This window comes from Leucoraja erinacea, chromosome 17 (genome assembly GCF_028641065.1).
Source record: "Leucoraja erinacea ecotype New England chromosome 17, Leri_hhj_1, whole genome shotgun sequence".
NCBI classification, from domain to species: domain Eukaryota; kingdom Metazoa; phylum Chordata; class Chondrichthyes; order Rajiformes; family Rajidae; genus Leucoraja; species Leucoraja erinaceus.
This window is the reverse complement of record NC_073393.1, coordinates 2,909,744-2,937,443: the sequence shown is the minus strand read 5'-3', so window position 1 is coordinate 2,937,443 and position 27,700 is coordinate 2,909,744. Positions and strand designations below refer to the sequence as shown.

The 27,700-nt window shown below is 40.0% G+C and overlaps 1 protein-coding gene across 1 annotated transcript in view; it reads right to left on the bottom strand.

Annotated features, from left to right (window-relative positions):
- The window catches only part of phkb (phosphorylase kinase, beta), a 149,354-nt gene that overhangs the window by 95,251 nt on the left and 26,403 nt on the right, over positions 1 to 27,700 (bottom strand). The window contains exons 5-9 of the mRNA XM_055648385.1: positions 15,998 to 16,097; positions 11,945 to 12,052; positions 11,113 to 11,193; positions 5,968 to 6,083; positions 2,521 to 2,584 (exon numbers count right to left, since the gene is read on the bottom strand). Coding sequence (XP_055504360.1) covers positions 2,521 to 2,584; positions 5,968 to 6,083; positions 11,113 to 11,193; positions 11,945 to 12,052; positions 15,998 to 16,097 — 469 coding nt within the window. The remainder of the gene's footprint in view (positions 1 to 2,520; positions 2,585 to 5,967; positions 6,084 to 11,112; positions 11,194 to 11,944; positions 12,053 to 15,997; positions 16,098 to 27,700) is intronic.

Sequence of the window (27,700 nt, the reverse complement as noted above, 5' to 3'; positions counted from 1 at the left end):
TACCAGGAACGTAGCTCCAGACGGCATCGCTCTCAGGTCCACATAAGCTTCTTCACCACGACAAGGTGACAATATGCGGAGATACTATATTTCTATATTACTCTATTTTCTATAATACTATATTTCTATAAATCCCTTATTCTTTTGAGAACAATTTCAAATAGATTTACATCAATTGTTTATGCAAGATCAACTTGGCTACTTTGCAGGTTTATAATTAGCAACTCCATGTCAATTAAATGAGCTTCAATTAAATATTAATGTGGAGATTAATTTAGAAATGGATTTGCTGTTGTAATAAATAAGATCTTAATAAAATTGTTATTTTATACTTGCACTCAATGGGATTTGTGCTGGATTTATGTTAATACAATACAAGGCTTTTTAATATTAAACTGCGAAATGAGACCTGTGATGTTTCATGTGCAAGTGAATTTTTGATGGGACCTCAACAAACTGATACTGTTAATAGCCTTATATTGTCAATTCAAAGAATCCAACTCCTGCTCCACTTCTGTAATCTCCAAAATCAATTCAAAGAGGATGCTTGTTATTCATGTTTTAAATAATGGAAGGACTGCGATTCAAAGTCTTCCTTGGATTCTGGTTTGATATTTTAATACAAGCTGTCATCCTCAATCACTGTGGCAAAAGTAATGTCGATTTACAGCACACTTCTAAATTTAATCAGAATCAGATCAGGCAAGAATAACATTTAAGTCTACGGTTCTACTATAAATACCTCTAGTATTACTTAATACTTAAAACATTACATATTATTCATTTGAAATGAATCAGGTCAGGTCAGGGGGAGTTCCGCCCGCCGCGGGTACCATGTAATCCCATGCTACCTGCTCCAAGGTCGGATAGTCGGTGACTAAACTGTCTCCCCCACCTGGTTTGCCAGGTGAGGAGGGTGCTGTGGACCCCCAGCAGGACCAAAAATAATGGCCTGTCAAAGGGCGGATAAGCTTCTAGCGAGCCAACGGCCATCCACACTTCAGTAGAAGTTGCGATCACTGTCGTACATAGCATTGTAAGGAATTATGATAAAGCACACACACCAAAATCCTAGACTTGCAGCGGCGGAAGTCCGCAGGAACTGGAGGACAGAGATGTGTGGTGCGTCCGTCACCGTTCCCGTTGGAAACCAGCGCCACTGCGCCGCTAATGTTTTCAACGATGATGATGAATATTGCTCATAAATATTTAATGTAAATGTTAAATTGGCTTAGCAATTAGCATAACATAATTAGATTCCTTGAAAGACTTCCAAATATAGTCATATAATTATTTAACCAATGAAGGATGACAACAGCATTAACTCTAATGTGTTGAAAAAAAATTAAATTAAATTTTGTACAGTTTTGTGAATCATTCATAGCAGAATAAATTTCTTCACCAAAGATCATGCAAAACAATAAGTATAAATGCTAACTTTTGTAAATTAAGTCTTCACTGCAGCACAATTTACAGTAAATAGCTTTTCATTTAAATCAATTTAAATTAGATTGCATCCTGCATAAACATTGGACTTGAAAATAATGTACTCTATTGTAACCTTGCATAATTTCATGTTTATTTTGTATTGTATTCAATTTATTGTCATTATCTCATAAGAGATAATGACAATCACGAAATAGATTTACCTTATAGTCAAGTAACATAAAAATAAATAATAAATAAATAAAACATTTATATTTTTAAAAAAAAGCACAAACACAGAAGTCCACGACACAACATAACCCCACAGTGCCACCAAAGTTGAGGAAGGTACCATAGTCCAGCCAGCCTCCTCGCCGATCTTCCCAGAGGTATATCCGTTGTTGGGGCCTCCCGAGCACCCGCAGTCGCCGCCACAGGCGGCCTGATGCTCAGGCCCTCACGCCGGGATGATGGAACACCGACGCCGAACCCCGATGGAGAACATCCTCAGCGGACCTCCAGATCAGCCACCTCCTACCGGAGTCCGCGGCTCCCGAGTCCACAGGCCGAGCCGGGCGGAGTCACAGGACTCCGCGATGTTGGTCAGCGCCGCCTGTGTTGGGAGCTCCGCGAACCACAGCTCCGTGATGTCGGTGCAGCAGGCCCAGCACCCGGGGCTTCAAACGGTGATCCCCGGTAAGGCATCGCCCACCCGCCCTGCGATGTATCCAACGCTGCGCCACTGCTGCTGGAGCTCTGGTCGGTCCCGGCAGGAAAGGCCGCGCCAATCCAGTAGGTAGGCCACTGGGGGAGGGGGGAGGATGCGACTCGAATAATAATCGCATCCTCTCCAGGAAGCGACTGAAGAACGGTATCCCCCTTACCGTACCCTCTTCCCCCACAGAAAGACATTTAAAAAAAATAGAAAACGCTCTTCAACATAACAAAAAAACAAAAATATACCGGACTGAAGGCGGAGGCAGCTCGCACCAGCGCCACTGGATGTTCATTCATTTTTGCATTTGTTAGATGGATAACTAAGAGTTAGTAATTTAGATATCATAATTGAAAACTGACAAATCTAATTTTAAATACCTGGTTTCCAAAGAGATTAAATCCATTGATTGCCTCCAAAGCTGATTTGGCCATACCAACTGAACTATTGAAATAAAAATCATGCTTGAAATCTCAAAATCAATACAAGCACAACATCAATGCAATAAGTGGCTTAGAAGCAAACATATTAGCAATGAATGACATTTGATAGGTTTTCTGCTGAAGCGGCAGGTATAAACGCATTACAAATTACTGTGTCGTGGTGGAAAGTGGTGATGAAGGATGATAGTTCACAGAAACGCTTGTAAATCTCCAAGTATAAATTAATACATGTAAAGTAATAAAGAGTCCTGCTGGATTTTCCTTATCATTAATTTTCTTTTTTTACGAATAGTACTATGGAACTACAAAAAGGGAAGAAATACATCAAAACACGTTAATAATGTTGTAAAGGTATTGCATAGAGAAAGCTGTCAAAAATCTGTGGACACATCAGTCTGAAGAAGGGTCTCGACCTTCTCTCCAGAGATGCTGCCTGTCTCACCGAGTTACTCCAGCATTTTGTCTACCTTGGATTTAAACCAGCATCTGCAGTTCTTTCCTAAAAATCTGTGGATATCCACTCACAGTTGAATAATTACCCACCTATAGGTAACTCAGGAACATTATTATCTTGATTAATTACTTTCATATTGACAACATTTTAACCAGATAAAAACTGCACAGTAAATTGTTATAGTCACAGACACTCAGCATGGGAACAAGCTATTTGGCCCACCACATCCATACTGACCAGCGAGTACCCATTCACACTCATCCCATCTCACAGGATGTGGCCTGAATTAAACTATGCATAAAATATGGAATCATACTGCCATGTCGGGATGGCATGCAACATGAAGGGGAAACTACTAGTGGTATTCCCATGTGCCTGTCGCCTCTGTCCTCTGTTATAGGTTTCAGAGGTCATAACATGGCAGCTAATGTGATGGGCCATAATGCACTTTGTAAGTGGTACACATTGAGTAACAGTGCACAGGTGATTGAAGAAATGAATACATAGTGTGGTGATGGGGTGTCATAAAAGCACACAACATAGTCCCATGAGACACACTGGTGCAGCTGGTAGAGCCGCTGCCTCACAGCACCAGAGACCTTGAGTGCTGTCTGTGTGGAGTTTGCGCATTCGACTGAATGGCTTTCTTCCGGTTGCTCCGGTTTACTCTCATGTCACTAAGATGTGCAGGTTTGTAGGTTAGTTGGCCTCTGTAAATTGCCTTTGTTTGTAGGGAGTGGATGCGAAGGTGGGGAAACATAGAATGCGTGTGAACGGGTGATCAATGGGCAGCGTGGACTCAGCGGGCTGATGGCCTGTTTCCATGCTGTATCTTTCAATTCAATGCAGTGTTGACGTTCTTGAATGCCGTTACAGCTGCATGCCTACAGGCACCCAGCCAGTGTTTCATCTTCCAGATCTGACCCCTATTGACAATAGAAAGGCTTTAGGATCAGTATTTGTGTGACTGCTCCAATAAAGATGCTCATCAATAATAATTCTCCAGAGTGTTTGTGGTAAGAAAGATAAAATTTAATTGCATCAATATCACTAAGGGTAAGCAATTAGAATCTCTATGCAAGGATATGGCCATTGATAGCCCTTCTAATGGCAGCTTCATTGAAGCATGGACAGCTTCATTTTCTGAGACATTATGAAGAGAAGGGAACATGTTGTGCAGTCAGCACATCCCCACTTCTGACCTCTGGAAGGTTGAAGATGATTTGGCCAATAGGGAAGATGATTTGGCCCGAGGGAAGTCTCACAGCGATGTTCTTGAGCCAGGGTGACTGATCTGTGAAAACGCGATGACCTCCAGCGACTCAAGTACATTCCCCATGATGCCCACTGACTGAAGCTCTTTGATGTCCCTGATGTCAAATGCTATTTTCACATCAAAGACAGTCACCCCAGCTCAGCTCAGAAATTTAGCTCTGAGTTTGAAACAAGAATGTGAAGGGGCTCGGAGTTGTTCCTGGCAAAACCCAAACTGAGCATTATTTAGGTTGAAGGTAAACAAAAATGCTGGAGGAACTCAGCGGGTGAGGCAGCATCTATGGAACGAAGGAATAGGTGACATTTCGGGTCGAGACCCTTCTTCGGACTGATGAAGGAATAGGTGACGTTTCGGGTCGAGACCCTTTTGGGTCTCGACCCAAAACGTCACCTGTTCCTTCATTCCATAGATGCTGCCTCACCCGCTGAGTTTCTCCAGCATTTTTGTCTACCTTCGATTTTTCCAGCATCTGCAGTTCTTTCTCAAACATTATTTAGGTTGAAGTCTACCAACTCTACTTGATGTCCCTTTGAATCTTCTTCTTCTTGCATATGGCGTGCACAGCCTAAAGTTGAACGACAACTTGTTCTATTTGATCTTATTTGATTGTGCACGCCAGGCTAATTGCATTGGTTGAAACAGGGATGACCACGTAAAGGTTGCAATCTCCCACCCCCCTTTGAACCTCTGTTAGATTCACTGCCTGTGGTTTACTGTTTTGACCATTCAGCCCTTCTTAAATAAACACACAATGTTAAAAACCTTACAGTTCTCCAAAAATCTCTCACAGCGTACCCCTACATCTCTTGTACAGCACAAGGAATTCACTTCAATGGTTCAATGGTGCTTTTTATAGTTACCTGTGCACAATTCTAACACAGTGAGATTATTTTGTAAGATAAAAATCTCTCACAGCGTACCCCTACATCAGTCCAGTAGAGTATTGCCACCCCCCCGATCCCAACTGCTTACATAATTTTTCTGATCAGAGCTTTAACATCCCTTGTCCACCAGGATTCCCAGAACATGCCAGCCTTGCTCTTTACTCCAACAGAAACATGCTGGCCTTGAACAATCCCCCTCTCATTTTATAAAAACCGCCACGTTGCAACAAATCTCTTTAGCTGCAGTCTCTCCCAAACAACCTTTGCAAGTTCCAGTCAAATGCCTTGAAAATGAGAGCAAAACACAAAGTGCTGCAGGAACTCAGCATGCCAGGCAGCAACTGTGGAGGGAATTGACATTTCAGTCCAGGACCCTTCATCACTCCTGACCTGAAACGTCACTTGCCTATTTGCTCCTCAGATGCTGCCTACCTGCTGAGTACTTTGTGCTCTGTACAATATTCCAGCATCTGCGGTCTCTTGTGTCTCCTTCAAGACCAGCCAGACCAAGTATTTGTTGAGACATCTAAATTGGGGACAAGCTCACTATAGAAAGCTATAGAAATAGAATGCATTAAGATGTGTACAGTAGAAAGAGGATTTTTTTCAGTAGAAAGAGAAAAAATGAGTTACCAATTAAAACAAAATTACAGAATTTACAGTTGTAATTGTTCATTACAATAAAATCTGATCTGTTTCTTGTCTATGCAGTTAATCAATATGTTAGATTCATTACAATACTTGTGCTATGACACAGGACAAGGACCTACCTTGAGTGCAGCTCAGTGCTCCCATTGTTGTATTTGCTTCCTCTTTCCCACATACCAAAATCTGGTCTACGGTAGCTTCTTTCCACACAGAATACAAGATTTTGAATGAAAGATACCTATTAAAAAAGCAGAAATAGACATGGACAGATGAAATTCACCAACTGGTTTTAAACCAGCCCACAACATGATGGCTTTTTATTTCATAACTTAAAGAGGAGCATGTATGAGATCAAACCATCAGGAGATAGATCAGGAGATCAAACCATCAGAGTATATGGGGAGAAGGCAGGAATGGGGTACTGATTGGGGATGAATTGCCATGATCACATTGAATGGCAGTGCTGGCTCGAAGGGCCGAATGGTCTACTCCTGCACCTATTGTCTATTGTCCATTGAGATACAAAACCATCAAGAGATAGAAACATTAATTATGAAAGTATCTGCATTATAGAAATTAGCAAAAACAAATAACGAGAGTCAAGATTGTCTTATGTACCAAAATGGAACAATGAAATTCTTACTTGCAACAGCATGACATCTGTAAACACAGTACTCATAGATAACATAAAAAAACCAAAACACAGAAATGCATTTTAAAATCCAATATTAGTGAGAAAACAAAACCAAGACCATTCATGGTTCATAGTTTAGTTAGTATTTGTAGCATTCAAGTGTTCATTGCAAGATGGAGAGAAGGGAAATTAAAATATGGAATAACAAAATGGCAAAGGTGTCAAACGTGTATTTTTGCAGGTGCTTTCACAGTAAAAGGCACAAATACATTCTGAAACTTTGGGATAATGAGAAGGAGAATCATCAATTAATCTTAATAAAGAAAATATAGTGGGGAAAAAAATGATACTATAAAACATTATATCATCTGGATCTGATCAACTAAATCCAATGTTTGCAAAATAAATGGACAGAGTGACAATGGATGGATTGAGGTGGATTTCACAACAATCCCATGTGACGGAAGATAGGAAAAGTAAGGTCAATGTTCAAGAAAGAGACAGAGAGAAAACAAGGAACTGTTGGGCAGTTAGCCTAACATGGGTGCTATGGAAACTGATTATTAATGTTGATATTCAGAACCTGGGAAACAACAATTAGATTCAGCAGAATTAATACTGCATAATAAAGAGGAAATCACCCAAATTCATTAGAATTTGAGGATTCACTGTAAAATCCCCAAGAAATGCTTTGGTCTTTTTTGCATAACTTGTGGATGACATGCAAAGTCATAAATATCTCTTTGCAAACTCTTTGGTCCTTAAAATAAAATGTTATGAATATGTATTATCTTGCCATCAGATAACTGCAAATGTATATTCATGATATTTCACCTTCTATATTAATATGTATATGTTCCAATCTGTAAACATTTTACAGAGCATGAAATAAAGTATTAATTGGAAATTATGCATCTTCTTCCTGGTTTGCTGTTTGTGAAGATTTTTTAGCAAGCTACTCAACCAGCTTAATGGAATCACAGCTGCTGAATACCAGGGATCCCTCTCATTGATGTCTGATAGCTCAAGGGGAAATCACAGCATCGAGCCTGCTGGGTCTAGTCAAGGTCTTTGGCAAATGCTATAATTTTGCAGCTGACTGTAAAATCCAATGCATTTTAAACTTTGAAACACATTTGTAAAGATGCCAAACAAAAATTATGACACAAGATTAAGGGTGATATATTAATATATACTGAAAATTGATTAATGAATTGAAAACATCGAAGGAATAAACAGGAAAGGAATAAATAGGTAACTGTATTGTGTGACTACTAAAAGGGTGTAAATAGTCTGAAAAAGGGTCCCAACATGAAATGTCACTATCCATGTTCTCCAGACTTGCTGCCTGACCCACTGAGTTACTCCAGCATTTTGTGTCTATCTAATTCTAAGGGGTGCAAATAGTTATATTATTTATTATCTATATCATTGACATGAGAACTGTGGGTAATATATTAAAGTTTACTGAATGTAAAGCAAGATGGCATACTAAACATAGTAGCGGGTGCAGTAGATGTAGGTGCATAAGGGACATAGAAATGACTTAATAAGATGACAAAATCTTTATCTAAGGTACCCTGTACTGCCACAGTACATTGGGTAAAGCAAAAGCATGCTCGTACACATCAGCAAGGGTGGGAGATTGCAACCTCCACCTGGTCTACCCTGTTTCAACGAATGCAATCAACCTGGCGTGCACATACAGAAGATCAAACAGACAAGTTGTCTTACAACTTTAGGCTGTGCACGCCATACGCAAGAAGAAGAAGAAGATACACATCAGTAGAGCATTATCAAATGAGAATTGACGATATTGAATGGTGGTGCAGGTTCGAAGGGCCGAATGGCCTAATCCTGCACCTACTTTCTATGTTTCTAAAGTTAGGACAAATGCCCAAATATTTGGTCAAGAATGAAGACTTAACAGACTAATTTGAAGGAGGAGGAAAAAGAGATTTCGAGAATTTGAGTTGAATTTCGTTACTCATTTATAATTTGGACTTTATGTAACTATGCATTCAGTGCCATCTAGTTTTCCATGATGAACATTTTAATTTAATTTTCAACTGTATATATTAATTAAATAACTAGCATTCAGCTTAGTCATTGCAAAATTAAATAATGTGCACTTTGACCCACAGTCTAATACATTAAGCACAATCTTTCTGCTCCCATGCCTAGCACAATAAAGTTTTAATGAGCAGAAAAACTTATCCTATTAATTTTAATACTCTGCACCACTGTAAAAATTAAGCATTATTATAAAAGGAAAGAAATGAGAGATTAATTTGAGTGCAGCAAATAAGGAAGTAAATAAAATATTTCAGGGATATAAAAATGCCATGTTCCCAGTGATGAACTGGTATTTACAGCTTATTATAGCTCACCCAATTTACAGAGGTGTTGGATACTAGGCACAATTTCTGAGATTGCAGACTTTATCAAAAACTGGAACATGGTGTTCAAATCGGAATGTCACACCTCAGGAAGGTTGTAAAGGGGAGGATACAGAACTAATTTTATTTGAATAATTCCACGATGAGAGGTTAAAGTTAAACTGGTGGTCCAGAAATTAGACGGTGGACTGTTATATGGTTATCTGTATTAGATGGAATTGATTGAAACCATGAAGACTTTGGATGACATTGACTAAGAAAAAATATTTCCAATGCATCAACTTCCCATCTAATCTGTAATCATCGACTTTCACCTCAAAAACAAATTACTCTCGACTCCTTTGACCTTTAAAAATCCAACGTCCTTTGTTTCTCTGAATTCCTTTAGCCGGCCAAACTCAGCTCATCTATTCCACATTTAAGAATCACCACTTCAGGTCCCAGCAGTGTTGAAATGACTCGGCAAAGTCAGCAAAGTATTTGCAACAACTTATCTTCCCATTCCTGCAACATTGGGTCTAATATCTCCCAAGCGTCAAACCTCAGGCCTCTCAAAGTCCCCAACCTTGAAACATCATAGTTTACGTTTTCTGAAGAAAAATACTGCAGATCCTGGAAATCTAAATCTGTATCTCTCAAAGGTGCTGCCTGAACTGTGGGCATTATTAATCCTTTTCTGTTTAATTTCTGGTTCCTATATACACCGATAACACTGGCTCCTTTTCTTAACCCTGTTATAGGTCCTTTACATTTTCAGAAGAGATATTAGATCTAGGACCATAGAATCAAATGTTTAAGCAGGAACTGCAGATGCTGGAATATACTGGGTGAGGCAGCATCTATGGCAGGGGTCGGCAACCTTTTCTGCCAAGGGGCCAGGACATGTGTCTATGTGCGGATGGCGGGCCACATCTATCACGTGTATACATGGATCCCGCCCCGAATGGCAGGCATCAAATCACTTGTTCACGTAGATCCCGCCCCTTTGAGGACTCCACCCGGAGCACCGAGCTCAAATATCATATTCACTCGTCCCCGACCGACCGACTGACAACCCGATCCCGACAGTGAAGCCCAGACACAAAAGGTGCGCAGCCGTGCCGGCAGCTTGGTGCAGGATGCGGTACAGCCAAATCACCTTCCAGGAGCTGGAGGTAGAAACAAAATTGAGTCTGAAGAAGGGTCTCGACCCGAAAGGTCGCCAATTCCTTCTCTCCATAGATGCTGCCTCACCCGCTGAGTTTCCCCAGCAATTTTTGTTTACCATAGGTTCAAATGTTTCTTCCAACAGAATATTTGGAAAACCAAAACCATTGTTTTTTGTCTGTTGCAGAACCAATTCTCCTCCCTGCCAAATATCTGAAGCTGGCGCAAGCTATTTGCAGCCGTAGTGTTGTGTTTCAACGAGATAAGCATATGTCCACATTGGGGGCAGGTTTAAATGAGCTGAGTGGGGGATGGGATTCAGTCAGAAGGGACAAGGTTACAAAGCTGGAAGTGGAAATTAATAATGTAGTAAGTAAAATAAATAGGCAAAGGAAATATTGACAGAGTATTTTAGAACTTGCATTGTCAGACAAGGAAAAATTAATTTATAATCATATCGTAAAGCAGCCTTTTGGCAAGAATGACCCTTGTGATCGAATCTTACATCAAATGCAAAAAATATACACTGATCCGGCACCAAGTTAAACAAAGGAACCTAATATGGTACGTGGGGAAATTTGATTGCAATAGATTAAAAAACTATTAAAGAATGTGAAAATAAACTGTGGATAGATAATGCTGGAAATAAACAAATAATGTAACGATTAAGTAGCTTGGAAACTTAATGGTATGAAAAGCCTGACCCGCTGAGTTACTCCAGCACTTGGTATTTTTTCCTGTATGTACCTGTTTCTGCTATATTCAAACATCACCTACTAACACGATTTCCCCAGTGAAACATTAAGGGTCTTCTTCGTCGTCTTCTTGCGTATGGCGTGCACAGCCTAAAGTTGTAGGACAACTTGTTCTATTTAATCTTATTTGATTGTGCACGCCGGGTTGATTGCATTCGTTGAAAGAGGGCGGACCACGTGAAGGTTACAATTTTCCATCCTACATTAAGGCTGAGTAACCATGACAGAATAAAAAGTGAAAGAAGCTTAAGTTTCAGCAACATTATCGCAGCACTTTTTTTTCCAAAGTTAACTTGCTTATTGATCTTAATGCATTTGTGTAAATAACTATACCTCATCTGTATTGTAGATAATCTGTAATCCTGAGGAAATCATCTCGACCAAGTACAGCAAGAACAAAGATACAGCATCAATCTGGAGGGAAAAGCAATGGAAAAAAAGACTATCAAACATTACCAAACCAGTCAATCAATTGGCAAACATAGAGCTGGGGCAATCATCATCATAACTGTAATTTATTAGACAAGTATGTTTTGCAACATACGAGGAATTTGGTTTGCCATACAGTCATACCAAAAAAGTAACAAGGCACACAACTACATAAAAATTTGACATAAAAATTCCACATTCCCCCACTGAGATGGAAGGCAATAATCTTTTTTCCTTCTTTCCTCCCTCGGTCGGGGCAGTCGAACCATCCGCAGTCGGCGATCGAGTTCCCACGCATCAGGGCGGTCAGAAACTCCAGCGGCTTGGAGTCCCCGAAATCGGTCCCTCACCAGGGACTGCGAGCTTCACGATGTTAAAGCTCCCGCAGGTTGGAGCGCCAGAGGCCGACCCCCAGCAAAGGGATCGCCCGCTCCGAGATGTTAAAGTCCACAGGCTCTGTGGTTTTGGAGTTCTAGAAGTCCCAAACAAGAGGTCACCAACTCCACGATGTTAGGCCACAATGCGGACGGAGATACAACACGGGAAAATTCATATCTCTATCGAGGAAAGAGATTTTAAAGTCCCCCCGCCCCTCAACCAAATACAAAAACTAAAGATAAGCTAAAATATACATTTTACAACACTCAAAACACAAGAATGGAAAAGACAATGAAAATCATGCTAAAATTGGTATATTCGTCAAAAGAATCAAAATTCAGAGATAGTGCCCTCTTACCTGAAGATGACCATAGTTGTCGTAAGGTAACAGTTCATCACCTGTATGGACATTGAACACAGAATGCAAGCAGTTTGATGGACTTGGGTGTTTTTTGAAACTTTCCACCTATTGAAAGTAATTTAATTAAATTAACATTTAGATTGAATACTAGTTGACGATAGTTGCTTAATCTGGCTTGTTTCCCCCCCGCCCAAGTCACTAAAATATGGTGGGTAAGAGATTAGCTGAAGGTGTTATGTAATGCGATTAATAGAGTTGTGTAAGAAGGAACTGCAGATGCTGGTTTAAACCGAAGATAAACGCAACTCAACGGGACAGGCAGCATCTGTGGAGAGAAGGAATGGGTGACTTTTCGGGTTGAGACCCTTCTTCAGACTGGTTTAGGGATAAGGGAAACAAGAGATAGACGGTAATGTGGAGAGATAAAGAACAATGAATGAAAGATATGCAAAAAAGTAACGATGATAAAGGATACAAGCCATTGTAAGCTGTTTGTTGGGTGAAAATGAGAAGCTGGTACGACTTGGGTGGGGGAGGGATAGAGAGAGAGAGGGAATGCCAGGGCTACCTGAAGTGAGAGATATCAATATTCATACCACTGGGCTGTAAGTTGCCCAAGCGAAATATGAGATGCTGTTCCTCCAATTTGCGTTTAGCCTCACTCTGACAATGGAGGAGACCGAGGACAGAAAGGAACAAAAAATGTGTAATTACACAAAATGTCTATAGATATCGTAAAACAGTAACAATGGGAAAGCAAACAGAAATTGTTCAGTCTGGCACAAACCACTAATTACAAATGTAGCAATTTCGATAACTTTGTTTTATGATCCACTTACAAAGCTCCTTTTTCCCTACAGAAACTGTGTGCAATATTCAAACTCAAAACAATTATATTAAATACCAATAATTCAAATCCGTTATCAATCCACTAATGTCACAATTACTGTACGAATCCACCTGCAGACAGCTCCAATCTATTTTCTTTTCATCCTCATCACTTTGAATATAAATGAAGTTAATGCATGCAGAAAAAGACACTCTTCATTGCACAATTTTGTTCCTACTATTCCAAAGTAATGGTTTCATTTACTGCAGTTATAAATTTGTTAGCTTGTATGGATCAAGGGAGAAGCTTCACGAGTACAATTGTATAGATACAAAAGCAACTATGAAGCAATCTTCAACACGTCGTTGCAATGGCATTACTAATTTCATGGCTCTTTTCAAGGTAGCTTGTTTGAAAACTACCATGAGTTGATGTTGGACTATCTTGTCTTTCATTCTATAATTATTGCTCTTGCACTCTTCTTCAAAAACGTTAAAGTACAATAATTTCATTCTATCAACAGGATTTGCAAATGTAAGAAAAAATTAAATGTCATCACTGAAGCGTTTACTATCTATTATATTTTAAATTCCTAGACAATGATCGACCATTCAAAGCCTTCTGCATTTGAAAATTGGGACAAAAGTTTCAGAAGTTTCTGAGAAATATTTGCTCACATCAGTCACAATTCTTGTTTTTTTTTTTAATATCCTGAGACTTTGCTTCATCGTTCAAAATTCTGCAGCCAGACAAATTGGTATTCTTGGCATCTGCCCTGTTCCCGAATCTTTTAAAGGTTAATTGCAGATTCTTCTAAACTCCACCAAAGCACAAGCCATTCTCCTCAATACCTTGAAATGTTCCAACTCTCTGAGGAACCAGCTAGTTAATCTGTAATGAACCGACTCCAAAGCAGGTATATCCTTTTTTAGACAAGAGTGCAGACTATTCCAAGGCAGATCTCAACAACACATCTTCACTATTTTATTCCAAGCCTCTGGCAGTGAAACAAAAGTGAACATACTGCTGGCCCTAATTGCTTACTGTATCCAAGTCTTTGAACCAGCAACCGAGGTCCCTCTTCATCAACATTTACAAGCTTTTCACCATTTAAAAAATGTTTTTCTACTCTTTCCAACAAAGTGTATAACATTGCAATTCCCCACAATATACTCTCTCTCGCTCCAATATCCTTGCTTAATCTCTTAATGTTCTGTATCCTCTGCGTAGCTCACTTTCCAACCTAGCTTTGTATTACTGGCAAACTTCAATAAGTTAACTCCATCTTTTCATGTAAGCGTAATAAAATTGTGAAAAGCTGGAAAGCCAGGACTGATCCCCGTAGCATTCTAAGTTACACTGAAGAGCAATCCAACAAACACTGTGACAGAACCTTTCATTATTAATGCCACCCATTGCCATCTCCTCTTCACTCAAGCCCCCCACAACAATTATTTTCATCTTGGCTTTGTGAAACTTTTGTCTAAATTTTCACAGTATGAACAAGAACTTAATACTGTTTTTCCCTCCTGTGCCTATAGCCTTTGACAGAATAAAATCCTATTGTTCACAGGTGCTCATTTTCATTTATTTGTGCTGCGAAGGCAGTTCTTTGAATCCCCTCACAATTATCTTCCTTCAAAATTATCAGCCTGGTCTGGGTGTATTTCACAAGGTAGCATTTATTTACTTCACAAAAATGCTGGAGAAAGTGCAACTCAGCGGGTGATCTATGGCAGCACCTATGGCATAAGTGACAGAAGGAATAGGCCATTCGGCCCATCGAGTCTGCTCCGCCATCCAATCATGGCTGATCGTTCTCTCCCTCCTAACCCCATTCTCCTGCCTTCTCCCCATAACCCTTGGCACCCATATTAATCAAGAATCTATCTGCTTTAAAAATATCCATTGACTTGCCCCCCCCACAGTCTTCTATGGCAAAGAATTCCACAGATTCACCACCCTCTGGCTAAAGAAATTCCTCCTCATCTACTTCCTAAAGGAACATCCTTTCATTCTGAGGACATAACCTCTAGTCCTAGATGGTCCCACTAGTGGAAAGATCTTCTCCACATCCATTCTATCCAAGCCTTTCACTATGCCGCTATCTCTTACAAGTTTCTGTCATCTTTATTTTGCAAATATTCAATTTTCTTTTATATTTCTCTCCACAGCTTGATTTTATTTCTTTCTCATCTCTATTTTCATTCAGCTATTTCTTCCTGTTTCATCGCCTCTGTTTTTTTGGATGGAAGATAAGAAATAATATGATGCAGCAAGGAAAGACCATGGGCTACATTTTCACATGATGGCTAAAGGAAACTGATCCAGGGCACAATTTGAAACAGGTCAAGTTTGAAGATCGCAAGGGCTTTTGAAGGAATGCATGTGGTATTGCATGCAGGAAGCATGACTCTCACTTCCCAGAGAGGGGTCTGGGCCACCACTGGTTACCATCTGGGACTATTCCCTACATTTTCACAGTGATTACACGCAAAGCACTTTACTGACTGTGCAATACTTTGCAAAGAGTTACTATACAAGTTCCTTCTTCTCTGCAGAAAGAAATGATAGCACAGGAGAAAGAATGTTGCTTTCCGTTTCTTCCTTCGCTCAGTGGCCAATTTTATCACAGATTTTCTAATATTTCTACTCACTTTTTCCTGAATTGATGAAAATATTCAAATAATATCCCTACATTGTTCAAAGGAGATGCATGGGTCAAAATGATGAAAATGACCACATGCACTTGTGTATCATAAAACATATGGATTCTGCTTCCAACTCTTTTCAGGAAGAACATTTGAGAACCCCCACTGCTCCCTAATTCTTCTTCCAATTACTTCATATGTGTGCCTCCAGGCTTGTGTTCACTCCACTGTGTGAAAAGCTTAAGTCTCTCATAATGTGATACATCGCAATTAATTCTTTACTCGGCCTCTTCTGTTCCAAAGAAAACAACCCCAAGTCATTCAATCATAAATACAATTTGCATTCCCAGCAAAACCTATGTAAATCCTCTCCGCAGCCTCTCCGGTGCAATCATATCTTTCCTGTAACATAATCACCAATGATTATTCAAAGATGATAATTAAATGTTTCCTTGGAAATTAAAGGAAACTTCGGGATATTACAAACATTTAAATAAACTTAAAAAAAAAAAGATAATTTGCAAATAAATTAATCTTGTGTGAGGGTCAGAATTCACATATCGATGTTACCTTATTGGCTTGACGCATGTAGCAGTAAAGAATTCCACGCATGCATTTTATAGCAGAGTATTCCAACTCATGAGTCCTTCCCTTATCATCATCAATGCGCCTATTTAAGAGAGGCAAGACAGAACAATTCATCAAAATGAAGATCAATTACTTTGATCAATTTTTCCAATACCAAGTCAACATTATAATGTAAATTGTGGGTAGTAATATCATTCTGAACCAGTATTAAAAATAATACATTCACATTGACAAGCACAAATTTCTTTGCAACTCCACATACATTTAATGGATTATGCCAGTTTAAAACATGTATTGTTCCAAAATAAGTATAACAGAGCAGCATGATCATGAAAAGATGAACAAGGATGGCTTCAAAATCAGAATTCTTTCCGTGCTGTTAATTATCAACAATAAATAAATATAAATGTAATTATTTATAGGTCATAACTTCATGTTATAGGAGCAGAATTAGCCATTTTGGCCCATCAAGTCTACATCACCATTCAATCATGGCTGATCTATCTTTCCCTCTCCACCCCATTGTCCTGCCTTCGTCCCATAACCAGCGACACCTGTACCAATCAAGAATCTGTCAATCTCCTCCTTAGAAATATCCACTGACTTGGCTTCCATAGCCGTCTGTGGCAATGAGATATCAGCTTTAAAACAGTACAGGGTTGTTGAAGCAAAAGATGTAAGACAACATAAATAACTCATAGGACTGTAAGCATTTTCGATTAATAAACACTTGAATTAAATACAAGCAGGCATTTTATAATTTTGAAAGACTGGGACAGAATAGATGGAGGTGACTACCTATTTGCTTAAATATTAAGTGAAAGCTGAGACAGGCTAAATGAGCCAAATTGTTAGCTTCTGTGCTGCAAGTTCTATGCATTGTCTGATTATATTTTAATCCAATGTACAAATATAATTTGTCCACATCTAAAGAAAGCAAAAAGTTTATAATACTAGAAGCAATCCATGTGTGACAACCTGGTCAAGTAATATTTTATTTTTAAAAATGAACAATATAAAAGAGTCACATCAGCTATTGTGTGTAGACATCAGGAACTGCAGGTGCTATTTACCAAAAAAAGACACAAAGTGATGGAGTAACTCAGTGGGTCAGAGGGTGAGATGCTGCCTCACCTGTTGAGTTACTCCAGCATGTTGTGCCTTTTAAACCATTCCATGTGTAGTTTGTCAAATGACTTAGTCCTGGAACAAGCCTCTATCCAAAGTAATCGAGATGTTGATCGATAAAAATCATCTGTTCTAATTTCCATATCAATCAATGTGGCCTCTTCACCATTTTGTAGCTAAATTGTCAAGGTACCTTACTTCTTTAATGTTTAAGAAGGAACTGCAGATGAGGTTGGAGGTGCTGCAGGTGAACCTCTGCCACCCCTGGAAAGACAGCTTGGGTCCTTGGATAGAGTCAAGGGGGGAGATAAAGCGACAAGTGTAGCATTTCCTGCGGTTGCAAGGGAAAGTGCCAGGAGAGGTGGTGGTTTGGGTGGGAAAGGACGAATTGACCAGAGAGTTACTGAGGGAGTAGTCTCTGTGTCCAATTCATGAACAATAGAAATTACAATTTTAATTAGGACAGGATTTACACAGATTCTGTGATTCCCATGTATATACAATCTTTACAGCTGCTCAAAACAGTGCTTTTCAAATTCAGACCCAGTCAAGCACTAAAACATGTCATCAAATTCCATGCTATTTTTTTAATAAGATTAATGAATTCTTCCATTTGAAGCAAGCCATTAAAAATTAAAAAAAATATGCAAAATAATGCACAAACTGTGAACTGTCATTAGGTTCAAAATCTTGGCAATCATTTTAATAAACTTGGAGATGTTCACTGCAGCAACCAAAATTAAAATATATTGTCACACTATGATATGTTCACAAAATCAAATACGAATACGATGCAAGTAATGAAAAGATGTACAGAGAGTGCAGATTGTTGTAAAATCAATTCCTTGGAGCAAATTGCTATCCAACTACAACGTGGATAGAATTATTTTAATCACGACTGAGTAATGGGAATTCATGTAAAAATGTGCCCAAAGGATGACCTGTGTCAGGTTCCAAATGGCTTCCATTCTAATACTTCCAGATGCTACAGGTGAGGAAAGCAGGATACCAAGATTTAGAATGTAACTTTCATTGGACATCAAACACTACAGCACAGGACAGGCCCTTCAGCCCACAATGCCTGTGCCCAACATGATGCCACGACCAAATGTTATCTGCCCACACATAATCCACATCCTGCATCCCCCGCATGTCCATATCCCCATCCAAAAGTCTCCTAAATGCCACTATCGTATCCGCCTCAACCACGGCACACATTCAATGTTTTTCACAATTCAATAGAAAATTGCTCCTCCAGTTTACATTCCAGAATAACCACAGTAAAAACAGTGCTGGAGTAACTCAGAGGGTCAGGCAGCATCTTTGCGTTTAGCTAGCAGATGTTGCTTGACACCGAGTTACTCCAGCATTTTGTGCTTTGTTCAAGATTCCTGCATCTGCAGTTCCTTACATCTCCAGATTAATTACTTGCTGTTTGCTGTAATCAGCCCTGTTCTCTTAACGTGTAAAATGCAGCCATCTTTAGATCTTGTAACAGTGGATCTATAGGCTTATACTTGAATTCAAGCTTTTTGTGACAAGATATATTCCTCTCTTCACATCTTTTGTCACAGGGAAACTTTGCTGCAGGTAATGAATGCCATGATCAATTTAGTGATATTGGGAGAACAGTGCTGACTAACACAAAGCAAATGAGCACAATACGTGCTCAATTATGTTGTATTAATCAGCAAAGACCTTTCAATATCTGCATTTAATATGCAATAAAGGCGGTTTGAAGATTTCTAAATTTAATCTTCAATTCAATTCCGATAGAGACAAACGAAAAACTGAGTTTTTTTCCCTCTACTGCTAATATTAACCTGTTTTATACTCATTTTCATGCACACTAATGTTATTATTAGATTAATGTCAATTTTCAGTGGCATAATTAGCATACAAATCTACTTAAATATTGGTGCAGATTTGAACATGGGGATTCATGCCTGCATACTATCTACATGGGCTGTTAAATACGCTCTCGTTTAGTCTTTCCTTTAATTAGGAATGATTCATGTACATCCCTTGTGACTTGTTTCTCCAAGCTCAATTAACACTAACCAAGTGGGGAAGTTAAATGTTAAATAAATTAAAGAATAATATTAGGGCGGCACGGTGGCGCAACGGTAGAGTTGGTGCCTCAGCGCAGGAGACACGGGTGCTGTCTGTATGGAGTTTGTACCTTCTCCCCACGACCTGCGTGGGTTTTCTCCGAGATCTTCGGTTTCCTCCCACACTCCAAAGATGTACAGGTTTGTCGGTTAATTGGCTTGGAATGTGTGTAAATTGTCCCTAGTGTGTGTAGGATAGTGTTAATGTGTGCGGGGATCGCAGGTCGGCGCGGACTCGGTGGGCTGAAGGGCCTGTTTCCTCTCTGTATCTCTAAATTAAACTAGAAAAAATATAAACTTTAATTTCTGGTGGTTTACTCAGATTAGAGATTAGTTTATTGACATATACACCAGGGTGCAATGAAATTATTTGTTCACTTGATGCTCACAGAGCAGACAGTAGAGAGTAGTGATCAATAAAATAACAGATGAAAAACTACTAAGTGGTCCAAGAGGTACACAAGGAACTGCAGGTGTTGGAATCTTACGTAGAAAGCAAAGTACTGGAAGAACTCAGCGGGTCAGGCAGCATCTCTGGAGGACATGGATCAGGACCAACCCGAAACGTCGTCTGTCCATGTCATTCAGAGATGCTGCCTGTCCCATCGAGTTCCTCCTGCACTTTATGTTCTTGTGCAAGAATAATGCAAGATTTTAGTGCAAAAAACAAGTAGTGTTAAAAAAGATTCAAGTAACTGAATAACCAATGAAGCAGAGTTAAGCATAAGAGTACAAAGCAGTACATCTGGGTGAGAAAGACAGGATCGGTTCAGGTGTCAGATAGCAGTTAATAATAATAATAATTTTATTTATAGAGCACTTTAAAAACATACATAGCTGCAACAAAGTGCTGTACATCACTAATCATTGACAAAAAAGTTAATACACACCAAAAATAACAATCAAAAGAAATAGTAGGAAAAGACATGTAAAATAAAGAAACATCAAAAACACCACAAACAGAAGCAAAGCCTCAGGCATGGTCAAAAGCCAGGGAGTACAAATGTGTTTTAACACTGGATTTGAAGATGGACAGAAGAAGTTGGGAAGAAGCTGTTCTTAAATCTGGATGTCAAAGCTTTCAAGCCTCTGTATCTTATCCTAGAGGTAAAGGAGAGAAAAGGAAATGGACAGGGTATCAGGCATCCTTAAAAATACTTCCAGCCTTCCTGATGCAACGCACCATAGGGACGATGAGCCTGTGATGGACTGGGTTGGGTTCACCACCCTCTGCAGGTGTAAGCAGTCATGTTTAGTGTAATTTAGAAACAAACCGTTCGGCCCACCGAGTCGGCACCAACCAACAAACCCTGCACATTAACACTGTCTACGGGGAGAACGTACAAACTACGTACTGACAAGCACCCATAGTCAGGATCGAACCCGGGACCTGGGGATCTGACGCTGTAAGGCAGCAACTCTGCTGCTGCGCCATCGTGCCACCCTGGACATAGGTTCTGTCCATGTGATGGACAGAAAGAAAGATTCAAAGACTTGACACACACCACAGGGAACAAGCATTGGGCCATCCTTTTTGGCTTACCCATGTAAAAACCAGTGCTTGCTCCAATGGGGCAAGAATGGAGGGAACATAGAGGAAAAGAGAATCTCGAAAAACAAGCATCCCTGATATTGCAGCATCACCACACCACTGTGTGGAAGAAGTTTCAAGACCAGATTAGTCTAATCAATCATCTCTGTACACATCACAACACTGTTGATTAGATGTCATGCTCTTACCAGAAAACGAGTGATGATCAACAGAGCTACAAAATTCAGGCTCTATCAAGATGGTGCAACTAAATTGACAAAGCAGTTTGAACAGAAAATACAATTACAAAAACTAATCAATCTAACATCATTGGAAGCATTAAAGTGGTTTTGCAAAGGTTCATTCTTATTTTTTAGCTTTGTTTAAAGATACTGCTTGGAAATTGGCCCTTCGGCCCAGAGGGTCGGCACTGACGAGCAATGCCCATGCACTAGTTCAGGGGTTCCCATCCTTCTTTGTCCCGAACAATGTTATTTCACTTATTTATGACCAACTAATGATGAACAGACACCGGTATACCAGAACCAAACGCAGTCAGTCAATGAGGAAAAAAATGTACAAATCAGAATCAACAAATTTACCCCCAGGGTAGGCTAAATTTAAACCCGAAGGGGGAAAATTTACACCAGGATGGGAACCCTTGCACGAGTTCTAAACTACATGCTAGGGACAAGTTACCGACGTTAATTAACCCACAGACCTGCAGGTGCGTTTTTTACAAAAATAACGCACAGGTCAAGTAGCATCTCTGGAAGACGTGGATAGGTAATGGTTGAGGTCAGGACCCTTCCTCAGACTCTGATTAATGTCTTTCTGCATAATGATTTCTCCATATTAATACACTTTCAATAGTTCTGCGATGTCACCCTTATGAAGTTTGTAACAGTGACACTTAGACAACTGCATATGTTAACCTAGGCAGCAGAATTACCACCATATTTTTAAATATAATATGGGTAATCCACAAAAAGCTCCAAATATAAGAAATCAATGTTCTCACTCCAGCTCTCATTCAATTAATTATGAATGTTAACCAAATTCTAGTTAAAAAACAAAAACTGGTCACAATCCATATCATGGACAAGTTACAATAAGTGAAGGGTCTCGAACCGAAACGTCACCCATTCCTTCTCTCCAGAGATGCCGCCTGTCCCGCTGAGTTACTACAACATTTTGTGTCTACCCAAGTTACAATAACATCTCTGAAGACTTTAATCATGCATTTGTGCTTTGGAAGGTTAAGGGTTGGTGAGGAAAATAATAGCTCGGCACAGCTTGATCACCTATCTGATTATACATCTACATGTGCACTGTAATAAGCTGTAAACAGCAATAATGAAAGGCAACCGATGCTCCTCTTTCTAAGCCAGTGAAGCTGAGACCAATTGCAATGCACCGTAATACCATTCCAGCTGAGACCAATTAACTTGCACATTTATGGATTAAATCCAATACTTTTTTGATCTTGTGGTGTAGTACATCTAATCTGATCTCGGTTCAGACTAATGATGATTTGACCTGCATCCTAACAATACTTTTTTTTTTTTTTCTTTTTTTAAAAAGAGATTGCATGGAAACAGGTCCTTCGACCCTCCGAGTCCACACCGACCATCAATCACTAGTTCACACTAATACAACGTTATCCCACTTTCCCATCCACTCCCTACACACTAGGGGCAATTTACAAAGGCCAGTTAACCTACAAACCCCAGTTTAACCTACAAACCAATTAAAATTGAATCTGAATCTGAATCTTCTTTGGGATGCAAGGGGAAACTGGAGCACCCAGAGGAAACCTACATGGTCACAGGGAGAACGTGCAAACTCTACACAGACAACACCCGAGCCAAGGACCAAACCCGGGTCCCTGGCCCTGTGAGGTTGCAGCTTTACCAGCGACACCACCGTGCAGCCATTTAAAAATCATGATTTGATTAGTTTAGTTTAGTTTCGAGATACAGAGCAGAAACAGGCCCTTCGGCCCACCGGGTCCGCGCCGACCAGCGATCCCCGCACATTAACACTATCCTACACCCACTAGGGACTTTTTTTTACAGTTACCAAGGAAATTAACCTACAAACCTGTACGTCTTTGGAGTGTGAGAGGAAACCGAAGATCTCGGTGAAAACCCAATCAGGTCACGGGGGGAACGTGCAAACTCCGTACAGACAGCACCCGTAGTCAGGATCGAACCCGGGTCTCCGGCGCTGCATTCGCTGTAAGGTTGCAAATTTACCACTGCGCCACCGTGACCACCCAGAGCCACAGTGACTGCCCTTGCACCACCATGACAACCCTAAATTCTTACTGCATGCTCAAGCAGTCCAAAATAAAATCAGACTCAGAGTCAAAGGATGGACAAATTGTCAAAAGAACAGGAAATATTTGAGGTACACAAAAAAGCTGGAGAAACTCAGCGGGTGCAGAGTGTCTTGTGTACCTTCGATTCTCCAGCATCTGCAGTTCCTTCTTAAACACAGGAAATATTTGAGGTTCCATTAGCATAAAGAAGATATTACTATTGCAGATTTAAAATTTAGATTTTAGTTTACAAAAAAAATTAACATTTAGTCACATTGACTGACGGTAATTTAGAACATAAATGTAAATTGCAGTTTAACATCTGTCGCAAACATAAATATCTCAATTGTGAGATTACCTTTCATCACAGAATATAGATTGTGTCCTCCAATTGCAGATTAAACAAACTGCAATGTCGTAAAGTTGCGGATCTTGATTTCTATAATGCATGACTTGACACTGGTGACTTGGGGTCGGACAGGACTCGGAACAAAGGAGGATAAGGGGTGATCTTATGGAGGTGTATAAAATCATGAAGGGAATAGATTGAGGGAATGCACAGAATCTTCTATAGTCAGAGGATGGTGAATCTGTGGAATTATTTGCCACAGAAGGCTGTGAAGGACAAGTCAGTGGACATATTTAAGGCAGAGATAGATACATTCTTGATTAGTGCGGGTGTCAGAGATTATGGGGAGAAGGCAGGAGAATGGGGTTAGAAGGGAAAGACAGATCAGCCATGATTGAATGGAGGAGTAGGTTTGATGGGCCAAATGGCCTAATTCTGCTCCCATCACTTATGATCTTATGAATCTGTTCCCAGGGTAGGAGAGTGAAGAACTAGAGGGTATTGCTTTAAGGTAAGAGGGGAATGGGTCAAATGAGGGTAAGTGGGGCTCGCTTCGATGGGGCATTTTGGTTAGCACAGCCAAGTTGGCCAAAGGGCCCGTTGCTGTAAATATATAATAATAATAATAATAACTTTATTTATAAAGCACTTTTAGGCAACATCAGTTACCACAAAGTGCTGTACAATGGAAATCAACAAAAAGTTATCACAAAGCTAAAACCATTAAAACGACAGGACTATAAAAACTTTAGTAAAAAATTAAAAGACATTAAAAGCACTAAAACAGGAACAAAGTCTCAGCCAGTGTCGAAAGCCATTGAATAAAAATGCGTTTTTAGGGAGGATTTAAAGATGGACAGTGAAGGGGCCTGTCTGATCTGCAGCGGCAAGGTGTTCCAAAGTGCCGGTGCAGCAACAGAAAAGGCTCTATCCCCTCTGAGCTTCCGCTTAGACCTTGGTACCTCAAGGAGCAGCTGATCCGCTGACCTGAGGCACCGGGTAGGAGCATATAGGTGGAGCAGCTCAGAGAGGTAAGGCGGGGCGAGGCCATTCAAAGATTTAAAAACAAATAAAAGAATTTTAAAATGAACTCGAAAGTGCACTGGAAGCCAGTGAAGGGAGGCCAAAATTGGGGTAATGTGCTCCCTCTTTCGAGTTCCGGTATGACTCCATAACTCTATAAGTACATTTCATTTTCAATTATAAACTAGCTTACTGGAAGATTAGGTATCTTACTTGTACATCATTTACAAAAGTGAAAGGCGATAATTTTGCTTGTTTAAATATCTGACATCAGTTCTTCTGCGGTAAATCAAGGACAGCAAATGAAGTCAAGTCAAGAGAGTTTATTGTCATGTGTCCCAGATAGGACAATGAAATTCTTGCTTGCTGCAGCACAACAGAATATTTTAGGCATAAATACAGATCAGATAGGTGTGACCATATACCACAGAATATATATGTGCACACACATAAATACACAGATAAAGTGCAATGGGCTGTTATAGTTCATAGTTTGTTTGAAGTTGTGTTTAATAGTCTGATGGCTGTGGAGAAGCAGCTGTTCCTGAACCTGGATGTTGCAGATTTCAGGCTCCTGTACCTTCTACCCGACGGCAGTGGAGAGATGAGTGTGTGGCCAGGATGGTGTGGGTCCTTGATGATGCTGGCAACCTTTTGGAGGCAGCACCTGCGATAGATCCCCTCGACAGTAGGGAGGTCAGAGCCGATGATGGACTGGGCAGCGTTTACAATTTTTTGCAGCCTTTTCCGCTCCTGGGCACTCAGTTTGCCGTACCAAGCCACGGTGCAACCGGTCAGTATGCTCTCTACTGTGCACCTGTAGAAGTTCGAGAGAGTCCTCCTTGACAAACCGACCCTCCGTAATCTTCTCAGGAAGTATTGAATGGTGTTAACTGTTGTTGTTCAGATATGAATGGTTAAAGGCTGAAGAACCAGTGAGCATGTCACTCGTTATAAATTAAAGCACTGCAGCATTCAATACAGGTTATCCACAACATTTTAAAACTTATTTAGAGGTTGTTATTGTAGGCAAAAATGATTGTGATCAAAAATGATCGTTATGATGAAGTGTTGATGAGTAGCAAGTTCTACAATTTTGTTGAGACTAGCTTTCTCGTTGTTATTTAGCTCCAAAGTATTTAATGAAACAAATTAAAAATTGCTCAGCTGCGTATGATAGAATATGAACCGTCGTCGCTGGTTTGTTAGTGCCGAGTCTCTCAATGGAGACCAAGAGACGGCAGACGCTGGAAGCTTCAGTCTGAAGAAGGGTGCAGATCTGAAGAAGGGTCTCGGCCCGAAACGTCACCCAATCCTTCTGTCCAGATATGCTGCCAGTCCCACTGAGATATTCCGATTATTTTGTGTCTATCTGCATATCTGAAACATTATTTGGGTTTGAAAGATTTAATTTTGATTAAACCAAACAGCAGTCTATTTTATTGGGTTAATCGCTCTTTATGTGAAGTTATTCCTGGATACAGTTTAACGTTATCTTCTCCTAATTTGGCTGAGCTTCATTATTAATTCACGGATAAAGAATATTTGCCCTTCAAAAAACTCAAAATATTTCTCATCATGACTTCAGTTAATTGCATGGTAGCCTTTTATAGTTTTGTTATACATCGTTTCGATTTATACATTTTTAACACTTACATAAAATTAATTGACAGGCTGTGATTTGCTTTATCCGTTTAATAATTTTACCAAAAACATTTTAATTGAGTCTACGTGTTAATTTTTTTAAATTTCCCTTTGTTTTGAAAAATTATTCAACTTATTTTGAACAGAACAACTGTGCCACAAAGAAGGTCTAGCCGTGGAACGTTGTCAGCATCAACCAGCCCAGGGTTTAACAAATGTTAATGCAAATTATACATTACTCTGTATTTTTCCCTTGAATTGTCATGTATTTTGGAGCCTAGCAATTCAGGTGGCCAGAGTTGCATCTAACATAGAATTAAATTGTAGCCTTTTTAAACTATCAGTACAGGTTGTTTGCCTGTCTCTTGTTCCACTTCGTTAAAACGAGAACTCAGAGGGCTGGTTTTAGGTTCAAGAATAATAATTTTACATTTCACACAGTTAAAGACTGCTCATTTTTGAATGTTCAAATACTCATCAAAGAATCGGAAAAAAATGTGCACCTACTGATCGCTCCTGATGGCCCAAAATTGTTCTTGCCTTTAGCTGATGGTTCGGTAGAGAAGGGAGGTTGGTATGTGTGATGGTCTAGGCTACATCCACAATTTGCTGCGATTTCACACCATCACACAAACCAACCTCTCTTTCATTGACTCCGTTTATACTTTGCACTGCCTCGGCAAGGCCAGCAGCATAATCAAGGAAGAGTCGCATCCTGGCCACTCCCTCTTCTCCCCACTCTCACCAGGCAAAAGGTACAGATGTATGAAAACACACACTTCCAGATTCATGGACAGTTTCTTCCCAGCTGCTATCTGGCAACTGAATCATCCCACCACAACCAGAGAGCAGCACTGCACTGCGATCTACCTCTTTGCTGACCCTCAGACTATTCTTGATCAGACTTTGCTGGCTTTACCTGGCACTAAATATTATTCCCATATCATGTATTTATACACTGTAAATGGATCGATTGTAATCATGTATTGTCTTTCTGCTGACTGGTTAGCATGCAACAAAAGCTTTTCACTGTACCTCAGTACATGTGACAATAAACTCAACTGAACTGAGAATAGTTGGTATGGTGCTCCTCCGGAGTCAACTTAGCTTGGACTTCCATGATTTGATGGAAGTCAGAGACAAGTCAAAGATCAGACACCTGTACAGCTGATTTCCAGCTCTACCGCTGACATCTCATGGCAGAGATCAATCATCCTTCGGTGAAGAGCAAGATACACCTTGCACCCAGCGACGCAACTTTACAACAGCAATATCAAGGCTTCATTCATTTGAATGGAGTCACTGATCTGGATTAGATGGACAACTGTAGATTGAATCAATATTTGGGGCAGTATAGTGGCGTCACTGGTAAAGCCCCTGCCTCATGCTGCCAGGGGCCTGCATTCTATTCTGATCTTGGGTGCCATCTGTGTGGAGTTTGCACGTTCTCCCTGTAATGGCGGAGGTTTCCTCCAGGTGCTCCAATTTCCTCCCACAACTGAAAGATGTGCAGATTGATAGGTTGACCACTGCCAATTTGCCTGTAGAGTTCAGGCGATTGAAAAGATTAGGGGAT